Source organism: Podarcis liolepis (genome assembly GCF_965112155.1).
Source record: "Podarcis liolepis genome assembly, chromosome: 6".
Taxonomy (NCBI): Eukaryota; Metazoa; Chordata; class Lepidosauria; order Squamata; family Lacertidae; genus Podarcis; species Podarcis liolepis.
Window position 1 is genome coordinate 8,117,491 of NC_139559.1, and position 14,085 is coordinate 8,131,575.

Below are 14,085 nucleotides of genomic sequence, written 5' to 3' on the forward strand. Positions count from 1 at the left end.
AGCTCCCTCGGCCAATAAAGCGAGATGAGCACCGCAACCCCAGAGTCGTCCACGACTGGACCTAATGGTCAGGGGTCCCTTTAACTTTACATATATACAGTGGTACCTCGGGGTAAGTGCTTAATTCGTTCTGGAGGTCCGTTCTTAACCTGAAACTGTTCTTAACCTGAAGCACCACTTTAGCTAATGAGGCCTCCTGCTGCTGCCGTGCCGCCAGAGCACCATTTCTGTTCTCATCCTGAAGCAAAGTTCTTAACCCGAGGTACTATTTCTGGGTTAGCGGAGTCTGTAACCTGAAGCGTCTGTAACCTGAAGCGTATGTAACCCGAGGTACCACTGTACTTGCGTGTGCTTTCAGCTTTTCCTATCATTTTGAATTCTTGCTACACGTGGAATTGCGTTTGTTTTCATAGCTTTCCCTGTATGAAATCATTCTGAATTGTTGCTGCGTGTGGGATTGTGCTTATTTTATATATGTTGTATGGAATGGCTTTGTCACCGTGAAATCGCTTCGTGGGGAGCGATCCCTAAGTGGAAGATGAGGAAACAAACGTCACCAGATCAGAAGGAGCAATGGTAACGGGGATGAATCATAACAAACCGGAGGCGCGTCCTAACGCTGCTCCATATCACGCCCTGTTCCCGCATTTATTCCTCTCCATCCCTCTTTCTCCTCCTCCCTCCACCTTTTCCTTTCTCCATCTATCCATCCATCCTTCCACCTGCTGCATCCCCTCCTCCCTCCCCCGCAGCCTCTTCCCTCTCGTCCCTCCTCCTCCTTTTTCCTCCATCCATCACCCTCCGCCCTCTCCCTTCTCCGGCTCTCTGTACCGCAATGCTGTAGTGCGGAGGGGAGGGGGGAAGAGCAGCAGCAGCCGCCGGAGGAGGAGGAGGAGAGGGGGGGTGACTGCATTGCGCCGTCGCCGTCAATAGGTGGACCCCCTCCCGGGGAAATAAAGCCGCCCGAGCCGAAGCTGGCAGCCTCTGCTGTCTGAGACCACAGCTGCCGGTAAGAGCGTCTTGAAAGCTTGCTTTGCTGCCGAAGGACAGCGCACCATTATTTCCACCCCCTCCTTCCATTTTATTTATTTCTTTTTTTGGGGGGGGGGATACCTTTGCAAAAATGGGGAGGGGGCTGGAACAGGTGCAGCGAGGAAAGTGTGGGCTGCAGCCTTTAAAAATAATAATACTGAAGCTGGGGGGGGGGATGTTGGTGCTTTGAACGTTTTGCAAAAAAAGGGGGGGGAGGCTTATTTTTTTTTGCAAAGGACGAGCAATAATAACGGGCGTTTTATTTGTTTGGCGAGGCGACGATGGCTCTTTGCAAAACTGCGCTTTCCCACCCAACCCTTCCCCGTTGCAATCTCCCGTCTGTAATCGTCTCTTGTCTCTTATCTGTAATCCCCCCCCCCCCGGAAAAGAAAACCCATTTCCACCCCTTCAAGTTGCGCAGGTGATATTGTGGAAGCGGGTCCGGGAGAGCGCGCGCGCGGGTTCCAGGGCGCGCGACCCCTAAGGCAGTTAAGCCGGCCAGGAGCATCCGCGACCCAAGCGGGCGTTCCGGCAGAACCGGCCTGTGGATCGGACTCCTGGGCGCGGGGGGGGGATCGCTTTGCTGGGGTCCGGATCCTGTTTTCTCTTGTTTCCAATCAGGTCTCTAACTTGCACAGTCATTCCAACCCGTGCCCCCCCCCGCCCGGTTTTATTGTCTTGTGTCGACGCCCCCCCTCCCTCCTACAGACTTAAGGCCTTCTTCGCATTTAGAAATTGAACCCCCCTTTTTTTAGAGGTGGGGGCTTGGAGAGAGCGGTGCAAAAGCCCTCCCTGCGTCGCACCGGTTGACCTTGCCATATACGATTTGCAAATAATCATAATTACCCTAGATTTTTTTGAAAATTAGGTGGGTTTTTTTTTTGGGTGGGGGGCGGGAATCAGCGAAAGGAAAAAGAGAGAGGGGGGTTGCAGCAGGTTTGCATTGCGTTTTCTCAGAATTTATTTCGTTTCAGCTCTGCAGGGATTTGCGCGGTGTTTTTAGCTCCGCAGGGGATCTGAGATAGGTTGGGTCATTCGGTTTTAAAAATAACCCCTTGCAAAAGGCGGGTGGGGGGGGGATGATGTGGCTGAGAGCTGCATGCCTTCCTAGCTGATCCAATCCCTCATGTGGGTGGCGTGTGACAAAAGAGTGGCAGGGACAACCTTCAGATACACCCCCTTCCCCCCCCCCACCCCATCACAACCCAAAAGCTGGAGATATATAGAATGATCCGTGCTCAGCTTGACAGAAATGAGCAGCAGAAAATGGCTGGGGTTTTATGTTGCATGAACATAGAGGCTTCTAGAACCAGATATGGTGGCTTATGCACGGAGATACATTTTGCAACTTGGGCGAGCCGAGGCTGTGGGATTTGCAGAGCCTGCTTGCAAAAAGAGTCCATATTCCCAAATTATAGCCCCTCCTCCTCCCTGTGCATTTGGGGTACGTTTTGATACAGCAAGAGAGGCAGGTGGATTTCAACCCCCCCCCCCAGCACAGGAGCAAGAGTGTCTGAAAATCAGGCTTTTATTTTATCTTTTATTTTGGAATGATGGAGCGCAGCTTTGTGTAAAGGTTTCGAAAGCGGAAAACGCAGGCTTCTTGGCTTCTATCGACCTAAGATTTCCAGATCTGCCTCTGCTACCTCTTGGTGTTATGGGGGAAAGCTGAGCTCTCCCTCCCCCCTTCCCGCCCCCCCCTTCCCGCTTGATCCTTCCACGCACAGTCAGATTCCAGTTTAGCCGCTCTAGGGAAGCACACCGAACAGCTATTTCTGGCTCTTTCCATTTGTGGGCACCATATTGTCCTTTGCGAAGATGAGCTTACTGGGAAATTTCCTGAGGTGGATCTGAATGCCCGTACAGAGGAAAACCTCTCTGCTTTCGATACGATATCTTTATTGTCATTGTCCCAAACAGAACAATGAAATTGAAAAATCTACATAAGAAATTCAAACCCCCCTAAAAACTCTGAAACCCCATTTTAAAATACAATATACTATAGAGACTCCTTATACTGCTTTTAAAACCAGAATTGCATTTGGGTAGAAACTGTTTCTCAGGCGGCTAGTCCTGGTCTTTATAACCCTACACCTTCTTCCAGAAGGCAGAAGCTGAAAGAGATAATTTACGTCGCTTAGGAAAGCGTAGTCCACGGATTAGGTGCAATGAAGGAGTTCTTGCAATTATTATATACCTGGGGTGCTTGGGAATGCAAGCACACTTTGTGCACAATCGTGGTGGAACCAAATGTAGCTTATTTGGGAAAGGGGTTTTTAGGAGAGGCTACCAGTTCTAAAAAAAAGGCAATTTTGGGGCGAGAAGGAGATTGCGCAGGCATCTCTGGCTTGCAGCGCAACGGGGTTGCCGTTGGTGTCAGTGGGGTGGACCCAGAAGGAAAAAACACAAACAAAACGGGTTCCTTTTCCCAGCTAGAGTCGGGGTGGATTTCTCCCATGGCAGACAGAAAATCCTCCTCCTGTCTGGCCTACATTCTGCCTGCTGTTTATCCAGCGAAAGATCTGATGGGCTAAAGCACAGGCTTAACTTTGCGACAGGAAACCCCAGACAAAGACGCAAACACACACACACACACACACACACACACACACACCCCGGGGCTGGAAAAGGCTCTGTGGCAGTTGCGTGTCTGGCTGTTGTGTTGTGCTCCTGTTGCTCCTGGCGACACTCCTGATCTCCTCTCTCGCACTGTTCTTTGCAGCAGCCGCCTCGCCCGGTCACAGCCGCTGCTGAGCTCTCCATCCCTCCGCAAGCGCCGGCCTGCCGATCACAGATCCCGAGGAGAGGAAAGATGGGGAAGGAGAAGACCCATATCAACATTGTTGTCATAGGACATGTGGACTCCGGGAAATCCACCACCACCGGCCACCTCATCTACAAATGTGGGGGCATCGACAAAAGGACCATTGAGAAATTTGAGAAGGAAGCCGCGGAGGTAAGGCTCAAAAGGCACACATGCGTACAATTTGACCTTCAAGTTTGCCCTTCCTTTTCTCTCTCTCTGGAACTAGAGTACGAGATGGAATAGGAGCAGTCGTCGCCTGCCGCTTCCCACGTCTAGAAGAATATTTGCTATGTATTTTCTCCTGTGCTTTTTCATAGGTTCCTTTTCTGACTTCCACCACGATACCACAATATATTTCCCTGGCCTGCCTCCCCTCGCAACTTTCCGATTCGTTATCCGAACAAGATAGGCCCAAACAGGGAAGGGGGTGACAATGGAAAGCCCCCGCAACAGTAAACCGCTTCCCCTCCCATCTTCCTTTGGCGTTGCTACCTGGCCACACCTGAACATGTAGCGCATTTGTGCTGGTGGCATTTCAGTTTGTGGTCCCAGGTTCCCTTTTCTCTGCGTGAGCAATGTTGGTTGGAAACCATGTTTGTTTGTTTTCTTCTGAGGCTAATGCTTGTGATAATGTGCTCTTTTGGCAAAACTGCCACCCCTGAATATATAATAATAATAGTAATAAACCTCAACTCTTAAATAATAATAATAACGAAGGGGGAAACTTTGCCTAGGAAACCTCAACTTTGTACCAAAAGCAGCAAAATTGTGAATTGTGCCGAATTGCAAAATTATTTTGCATAGTTTAATGTACATTTCTTTACTTTTTTATTAGTCATTCTGTTTGAGGGAGGGGTATCAGGAAAAGAGCTGCGTAGGACTCTAAAGATCAGTTTCAAATCAGGTCCCCGCCCCAACTTTCAAACTTATTTTTTGCACCTATACAGACTAGGGGCTTTTTTTTTTTTTGCAAATGAAGCCATGAGATTCTGCACCCAGTGTCAGCCCAATCAAAGGCCAGAAGGTTTAAGTTTAGGTCTCTGCTGAAATGCAGAATTTTCCAATCACTGCTCTCCACCTACGCCCTGATTAACTTGCCCAATAACACAGCACCGTGTGTCAGCTTGGCGCTCAGTAGTATAGACCGTGTGCTTTGGGTTCAGAATCCCCTAATTTCAATCTCCGGTATCACCAGTTGAAAGGATGAGATATCTGCGATGCACAAGGCCTCTACTACTACTGAGAGCCAGGGAGAAGCCTGCGAGATTGCTTTCCAATATAATTCCCCCCTTTCCTTTAGGTGACCAGTCAGACCCTGCTCTCGAACAAAACGCTCATCTGTGGACACCTCCCTCCACAAGAATCTTGGGAACTGTAGTTTACCCATATAGAAAACTACAATTCCCAGCACCCTTAACAATCAGCAGATCTCCAACTCAGTTCTGGGGCAGTGACCTGTGTCTGCTTCCGCTCTCCCTGACCTGGAAATTCTGGCTGCCGTTACTTTAGCGAGAGTGGACTGTAGTTGCTCATTGGAGGGGGGGGGAATGCATTCTGCACATGCCCAGAGTTGCTGTTTTGCACGTTCCTGGTGTTGCCTGTTACGGTTGCTGAGGGTGGTTTGGAGATCCTCCACAGAGCTATAGTTCCCAGCGTCATGTGCAGGCTACATTTCCCAGGATTCCTTGAGGGAAGCCATGGCTGTTAAAGGATGTTGTGGATGTCGCCAAGCAACTTGGGGACAAATCGCACCGAATAAATACCTTGTCTGTTTAGATCAGTATTATCTAGGGCTTGAGGCAGGGGTTCTTTCCCCGCTTTGGCAGGATTTGAATCAGGGACCTTCTGTGGGAGAAGCCAGTACTGTTCAACCAAGCTGCAGCAATTCCTGGAAATATCTGGTCCCCATCTTTGTCTTAGGCTCAGCTGTCCTTTGAGGGCAAGAGGAGGCAGAGCCCGTTACAGTCTTTGGTAGCTGAGCCAAATAAATATAGGCCTGTATAGTCTGAATTAGGGCATAGCTACACTTCAGACTTAAGCCAGAAGAGCCCAGAGGATACCAGCGGTGCTGAAAATTCTGTAGCAGACCCTCAAAAAGTGGGGCAGATGTTACTTTGCCCAGTGGCGTAGCGTGGGGGGTGCCAGGGGTGCCGGCCGCACCAGGCGCAACATTGGGGGGGCGCGTTTGGCCGGCCCTCCTCGAGGAAGCAGGAACCCCACTGTCCTCGGACCTCCTCCGAAGGCTGGCGGTGGGGCGGAGAGACCTCCTCCCGCCGCCAGCCTTCGGAAGGCTGCTCCGAAGGCTGGCGGTGGGGCGGAGAGACCTTCTCCCCGCGCCAGCCTTCGGATGGCTGCTCTGAAGCCTGGCGGTGGGGCGGAGAGACCTTCTCCCCGTGCCAGCCTTCGGAAGGATGCTCCAAAGCCTGGCGGTGGGGCGGAGAGACCTTCTCCCCGCGCCAGCCTTCGGATGGCTGTCCTGAAGACTTGTGGTGGGAGCAGTGGCGTAGCGTGGGGGGTGCAGGGGGGCCTGCTGCACCTGGCGCAACATCTGGGGGGGTGCGGAAGAGACTCGAGTGCTAAAATCCACGGGTTAGGGGGCGCAAATTACTTGCCTTGCCCCGGGTTAGGGGGCGCAAATTACTTGCCTTGCCCCGGGTGCTGAGAACCCACGCTACGCCACTGACTTTGCCTAAGTCCTGCAAGACAACTGGTCACTCCAGAGGGCTATCTTAACTTGGGTTAGCAGATGTGTTTCCTTCCTAAACTCATTTTCTAATGGTCCCCACTTGAGATTCTTCCGGGGTGTGTGTGCGCAGAATGGTGGGGAGCCTTTCACAACATAACGTCAGAACCAGCTCTAGTTCTTGTTGTTGACTGAATCTGTAGTTTGTTATTAGTTATTACCTTAATAATCCGTCTTCCTACCGCCCAATTTGCTCAACCCAGCTTATATGATCGTCCCTCACCTTTGTCTTCATAACACCCCTTTGAGGTAGGCTAGGCTGTCTCGAGATCACCCAGTGAAGTTCATGACTGAGAGCAGAGTTGAACCCTGGTCTCCCAGGGTGCAACACTCTGAACCATTTCACTACGCTGGCTGTTTTCTAATACCCAAGAATTGAGGGTCTTAGCTGTCTAGTTACTTGGCCAGACTGGTATCCACTGCACTCTTTTCCCTGCTTTCCTAAAAAGCATACCTTGGACCCAGGACAATGAGTCTAGGCCACCAGAAACCTCTCTTGCACAACCCTCAGATGGAGAGATGGCCGCTTCTTATAAACAAAGCATCCTCCTTGACTTGTTCCATTGCACCCACCTTTTTCTCTCCCCTGACCCTCTTTATATTGCTTCGCTTAACATCCAGTCTTAAAAAACAGCTCCGGAAAAAAGCTTGTCTAGAACATCGGGACTCCCAACTTGGTCTTCATAAAGGAATCACAAATTGCTCTCTCCCCAGTTTTGAGTTCCCTTCCCAATGGACCAACATGATTGTGTGATAATTCTCTAGTACAGTGTTTCCCAACCTTTTTTGGGCAAAGGCACACTTGTTTCATGAAAAAAATCTCGAGGCACACCACCATTACAGCCCCGTGACGTCAGCACGCAGCGTCACGCCGGGAGGGACATGAATTGCTAGCAAATTACATAATCACCTCCTTGAGGGCTGGCTCATCTTCTCCGAAGGCAGAACCCCATTAATTAACAGCACAGACTCACACCATAGCCAAGACGAGGGGGGAAAACCTCAGTCATGCACAGTCATGCACATGTGGGGGCTAAATGAGGACGAAGACCGGGCAGAGAGCAGGGTTCAAATCACCCCACCTGGCCAGGACAATCCCTGGGTGCTCCCTTGGGCCACTCACCTGACCCACCTCGCAGGGCTGTTGTTGCGAGGATAACACGGGGAGAACCACGCGCACCCCCGGGAGCTCCTTGGAGGAGAAAGCGGGTGATGAATGCAATGCACGAAATATATGAGAGGCGACCAGGTTTTGCAGGTGAGGGGCCCCCGCCAGCCCCCGCTTCCAACAACCGGCGCAACGACGCCAAAGTTTCCCCCCGGGCTCGGCTCGGGGAGCAGCGCTGCTCCCCCCCGGCTCCCCTTCGCCCTCCCGGCTCTCTCTGCCGCCCACTGGGGACCCCCCTCACCTGCCAAGTCCGGAGTGCCGGTGGAAGTTGCATGCATGCATGCAGGGCGCCGCGTTGCCATTGCATTCCACTGCACTCCATGCAACGCCTGCACGCATGCATTGCCTTGCACGCCCGCCAAGGGGTCTCCCCGCGGTCCGATGCGTCCTCTCCGGCGCGGATGCAGCATTGCAAAAATAAACACACACACCCCGACGCAGCCCTACCTGGGGGGCAGCCTCCGCCTCCGCCGCTCCGCCTCCGCGGGGATCCCCGGGCTCCATCCTGCCGCCCGATCTCCGCGGGGGCGCAGGCAGGCTGCGCGGGGTCTGCGCGGAAGAGCCCCTGCCCGCCCGGCCGCCGCCGCTGCGCTCATTCCATGGCCGGGAGAAGAGCGCTTCAAACAAAACGCCCGGCCCGCCAGGCCACGCTGGGAAACGTAGTTCGCGCACCCCGCACGGGCGCGGAGCCCAAGGGCGAGGGGACTACAGATCCCGGCAGCCCCCGCGCCGGGGACGGAGGGGGAGAGGCCGGGTGCAGGGATGGAGGGACGGGTGGGCGAGCGAGTGAGTGAGTGGCAGCCGCCAAGCCTTGGCCGAGAGCCAGGAAGGGCCTCCCCGGAGGAGGAGGAGGAGGAGGGAGGCGCAGAGAGGGAGGGAGGGAGGGAGGGAACCCCAGGGGTCATCTAGTGACGGCGCCCCAATCGAAAATTTGACTTTTTTAAAAAAAAAAATATTTCAATTTTTTAAATTTTTCCCGCGGCACACCAGGCAACATCTCGCGGCACACTAGTGTGCCGCGGAACAGTGGTTGGGAAACACTGCTCTAGTAGATGGTATGTTTAGGGTGCTTTTTGCTGAGTCAGCCCATTGGTCTACCTAGATCAGGATTGTCTACACACTGACTGACAGGTTTTGAGTGAGAATTCTGTTTTTGCAGCCCCGCCTGAAGAGGCTGGGAATTGAGTTCCCAATTCAGAATGGATACTCAGTAAACAGCCAGCATCGTAAAACCTCCCTGCTGACTTAAGTGCACACCGTTGAGCACCGATGCTCAAGAAACAGGTTATGTGGATATGTTTGAGTTTCGCTGATTCCTTTATCACAGGACTCCTTTTGTTTTCTGCTGCCAAAAGTAGTATCCTTTATCCATTGGCGATGTTCTGCAGCGGGAAGGAAGGGAGTCAGCGTTTGATCTGAGCCCACGGATAAATTGTGACGCCCAGGGCGTGTCATTTTAGCCTCAGTGATGCATCTTTAAAATGGGAGCGTCAGGTGAGGGGTTATAGGGGAGGGGAGATGAAATGAAATGAAGGAAGAAGGAAATCCCCTTCTGAACCTTCTCCACTTCTCTACCTACAGTCTCCCCCTCCCTTCTCCAGGAGGAGGGGGTCAGTGAGAGGGAACCCCCCTCTGCCCTGTCCTTCCATATCCCTATAGTAAGACAGACCACACGAGTGCATCCAAGCTGCTTGTGTGTCCTATTTCTGGGCTTAAACCAGGAAAGATGGATGCCTGCTTCTCTTAATTCTCCCCACCCTCTGCCGGCTCATGCACCTGGAACAAACGCATATTCTTTGTTTACCTGTTCCTCCGTCCCTTTCACCACTCTTCTGTTGCCTTTCCCAGTGTCAAGTTGAAATTGGAGCTGCTGCCAGCCTGTGTAGACAATATTGAGTCTGGTGGGTCTTTGGTTTGAGTCAATATAAGGCAGCTACTTAGGAAGGATGCTAGCTCAGCGGTAGAGCGTCTGCTCGGCATGCAGAAGGTCCAGAGGTTCAGTCCTTGGCCTCTCCAGATAAATGCGGGAAAAGGCTCCTGATCTGAAACTCTGGAGAGATGCTGCCTGCCAGGGTAGACAGTATTGAGATAGATGGATTAGGGGTCTGACTCCGACTAAACATCAGGAAGAGCTTTCTGACAGTAAGAGCTGTTTGACAGTAGAGCGGTCTCCCTTGGGAGGCTGTGGACTCTCCTTCCTTGGAGGTTTTTAAGCAGAGGTTGGATGGACATCTGTCCTGGATGCTTTAGCTGAGTTTCCTGCATTGCTGGGGGTTGGACTAGATGCCCCTTGGGTTCCCTTCCAACTCTACATTTCTGTTTATTCTGTGACTCAGGATAATGCAGCTTCTTGCGCTGCTTATACCTCTGTCTTCATACTTGGTAGAATGCCATGCCTGTTCATAAAGGTAAAGGAACCCCTGTCCATTAGGTCCAGTCGTGGCCGACTCTGGGGTTGCGGCACTCATCTCGCTTTATTGGCTGAGGGAGCCGGCGTACAGCTTCCAGGTCATGTGGCCAGCATGACTAAGCTGCTTCTGGCGAACCAGAGCAGCGCACGGAAACGCCGTTTACCTTCCCGCCGGAGTGGTACCTATTTATCTACTTGCATTTTGACGTGCTTTCGAACTGCTAGGTTGACAGGAGCAGGGACTGAGCAATGGGAGCTCACCCCGTCGTGGGGATTCGAACCGCCAACCTTCTGATTGGCAACTCCTAGGCTCTGTGGTTTAACCCACAGCGCCACCAGAGTCCCTTATGCCTGTTCATAGTGCTATATAAGTAATCATAATAATAACTCAGGTGAATCTCAGGTTTGGGCAGGGGGACCAAATTCCTATTGCTTGCTTGTTGCCAAAGTTCTTGCAAAAAAATAGATACAGTGGTACCTCGGGTTAAGTACTTAATTTGTTCCGGAGGTCCGTACTTAACCTGAAACGGTTCTTAACCTGAAGCACCACTTTAGCTAATGGGGCCTCCCACTGTCGCCGCGCCGCCAGGGCATGATTTTCTGTTCTCATCCTGAACCAAAGTTCTTAACCTGAAGCACTATTTCTGGGTTAGCAGAGGCTGTAGCCTGAAGCGTATGTAACCCGAGGTACCACTGTAAACGTTTCCCTCAGTGGACCATCTTGCAAGGCCCCCTCCTTGGCTTCTTAGAAGCAGAAGGATGCAGTGAAAATGGTTGGGGGACCTTTAGATCATTGATGGCCAAACTTGGCCCTCCAGCTGTTTTGGGACTACAATTCCCATCATCCCTGACCACTGGTCCTGTTAGCTAGGGATGATGGGAGTTGTAGTCCCAAAACAGCTGGAGGGCCAAGTTTGGCCATCACCGCTTTAGATGTTGGGACTACAACTCCCAGAAGCCCCAGGCAGCAAGGTGTGATGGGAGTTGTGGTCCCAACGATATCCGCATGGCTGCCTCATGAGTTCCTGACTATGCACTCCTGTGCTATATATTTACAGTTCTTTGGTAGATCGTGGGGGCTTCTAGCAAAAAATGTAAACCGTGCGAGGCTCAGTTGGTCTACCTTGCAAGGTTATTGTAAGGCCAGTCAGAGTTAGAACTATAAATTGCCTGCTGGGTTACCTGAGCTATATGGGCAAGAGATCGGGATCCCCAAAGGCCTTTGCAAGGTGTTTGTCTGTGGGGCAGGGACTAGTGGAAAAGAGGGCACTTTTTGCCCTGATTCTCACCTGGGTGATGAGGGTACTGCAGGAAGCTCATTCCCTGTTCCTCCCAGACACCCCCTTCCCATCTATTTCCTACCTTTGCAGGTAACAAATAGGGAGGTGACCACCAAAACAAAGCAGATCATTAATCTCTGATTGCACCGTGCGAGAACGGAGCTTGATGGTGGGCTGTGAATTCAACAAAATTCAGCTGTGTTTTCTTCGTGACAACAACTTAGCAAGTTTTCAGCCCTTAAGACAGGCGTTGAAATAATCTATGCACTGCAAAGATCTTAGCGGTTTGACGGAGTGGATTGAGACATCTTTTAGAGCTCAGGGACCAATGTCCCTGTTCCTTCCTAGAAGCAGAATAAATTATGCAGAATAGGCCAGCGTGTGGAAAGTCCAGCACTCTGCATATTTTAAGTGGATCATAGAATACTTTCCCGTGTTGGTGCATGGTTATTTAATTATCCATGTATTTTGGAAGCGGAATGACAACATATTTATGAACAGGCCTTGTTTCTTTTCTTTCTGCTTTTGCAATGGCTAGTTTTGCACCAAAGAGGCCAAAAAAAATCCTCTTTAGGAAAGAGCGACGCCATTTCACGACGACGCCTGTTACTGCCCACAGCCGCATATCCTGACTCCTTATATAAGAACCAAGAGAGGGATCACATTGAATTCTCTTTTAATGACACCTTCTTGACTGTTCCCTCAAATATACTGGGCATACTATTTCCAAGGGCAGATTCCTTAATGTTGATGGGCCCATAGATCATTTGCAAATTGCCTTTGGTCCCTGAACCATTGAGCCCAAAGGGCTTAACATGGAACAAAATGCACAAGTGTCAAAAAGTACTCGCTTTCACCTTCCCAAGCACTGAGAATAGTATCCTTAGCTATTGTTCCATTTTGTGTGTGTTTCTTTCATCACCCATCCCATTGCTGCATTCTCAGTGCACCCATACATCCACGTCAAGCTCCCTCTCTGTTTAACTATTCCAACTTTTTCGTACGGTGCTTTCCTGCTTATTCGATATAATCCCTTTATCATACCTGTGGGGTTCTGATATGTCTGGCAACCTAATAAGGGCAGGGACAATTGGTTCATGATTATCTCAAGCCTTTCTGTGTGTGGATATCCTTTCACCTATGGCACATTCTTCTTTTGGAGATGCTTCAAAGTAGATTTGAGCATCTTTTGGAAACATTTTAAGAGTTCCTATTTGGGCTGGTTTTATTGGCTCCCACCCCAGGGATGTGGGTGGCGCTGTGGGTTAAACCACAGAGCCTAGGACTTGCTGATCAGAAGGTCGGCGGTTCGAATCCCCGCAACGAGGTGAGCTCTCATTATTCGGTCCCAGCTCCTGCCAGTGTGGTGTAGTGGTTAAGAGCGGTAGACTAATAATCTGGTGACCCAGGTTTGCATCTCCGCTCCTCCACATGCAGCTGCTGGGTGACCTTGGGCTAGTCGCACTTCTTTGAAGTCTCTCAGCCCCACTCACCTCACAGAGTGTTTGTTGTGGGGGAGGAAGGGAAGGAGAATGTTAGCCGCTTTGAGACTCCTTCGGGTAGTGTTAAAGCGGGATATTAAATCCAAACTCTTCTTCTTCTGCCAACCTAGCAGTTCGAAAGCACCTCAAAGTGCAAGTAGATAAATAGGCGCCACTGTGGCGGGAAGTGCGCTGCTCTGGTTCGCCAGAAGTGGCTTAGTCATGCTGGCCACATGACCTGGAAACTGTACGCTGGCTCCCTCGGCCAGTAAAGCGAGATGAGCGCCGCAACCCCAGAGTCGGCCACAACTGGACCTAATGGTCAGGGGTCCCTTTACCTTTACCCCTGTTAAACTATTTGAGGGGCGAAGGTTTCAATTCAGTTTTTTGCCAGCTGATAATTAAAAAAAAACTGAACGGGATTTCTCTCACATGAAATGTTAGTTGTCCAAATACAGTGGTGCCCCGCAAGACGAATGCCTCGCAAGACGAAAAACTCGCTAGACGAAAGGGTTTTTCGGTTTTGCGTTGCTTCGCTAGACGAATTTCCCTATGGGCTTGCTTCGCAAGACGAAAACGTCTTGCGCTTTTATCTTAAAGCCGCTTGAAGAGGCGCAGTTGCGATGGACCGTGCTTCGCAAGACGAAAAGCATCGCAAGACGAAAAGACTTGCGGAACGAATTATTTTCGTCTTGCGAGGCACCACTGTAAAGAGAGGTCAGGATTTATGTTTTAATTAATAGAACAGATAAACTATGAGAATATCTTCACGGGCAGACAAGATGATTTTGCACCGAGTAGATGTCTCTGACTTCCTTTTTGCCACGAGGTTTAAACGTGCCATCATGAGGTCTAGATACTTAAAAATACAAAAATGGAAGCCGGAGCTTTGAAAACACATTAGATGTGGTCGCCGCGCCATTGCTGCAAACAGTCGTCTGCCCCCCATCGATATCTGAGCAAACAGCTCTACTTAGACCCTGCAGCTTTGCAAGAGATCTGTACCAGCTGCCGAGATGCAGCGAGGTCTGGTATCTTCTAAAATAAGCTGCCGTTTCTTTGAATCAGCCAGGCAAGCCTTGTGGCACCTTCACTGGCACGGCAGAAATATGCAGAGGGACGTGAAACTGCTATTAATAGCCAATTGACTCTGTGCTGTCAGCCT

General features: G+C 50.9%; 1 protein-coding gene across 1 annotated transcript in view; it reads left to right on the forward strand.

Moving 5' to 3' along the window:
* Positions 1–788: 788 nt before the first annotated feature.
* The window catches only part of EEF1A2 (eukaryotic translation elongation factor 1 alpha 2), a 38,587-nt gene continuing 25,290 nt past the window's right edge, over positions 789–14,085 (forward strand). The window contains exons 1-2 of the mRNA XM_083507580.1: positions 789–1,009; positions 3,755–3,988. Coding sequence (XP_083363706.1) covers positions 3,845–3,988 — 144 coding nt within the window. The 5' untranslated portion in view covers positions 789–1,009; positions 3,755–3,844. The remainder of the gene's footprint in view (positions 1,010–3,754; positions 3,989–14,085) is intronic.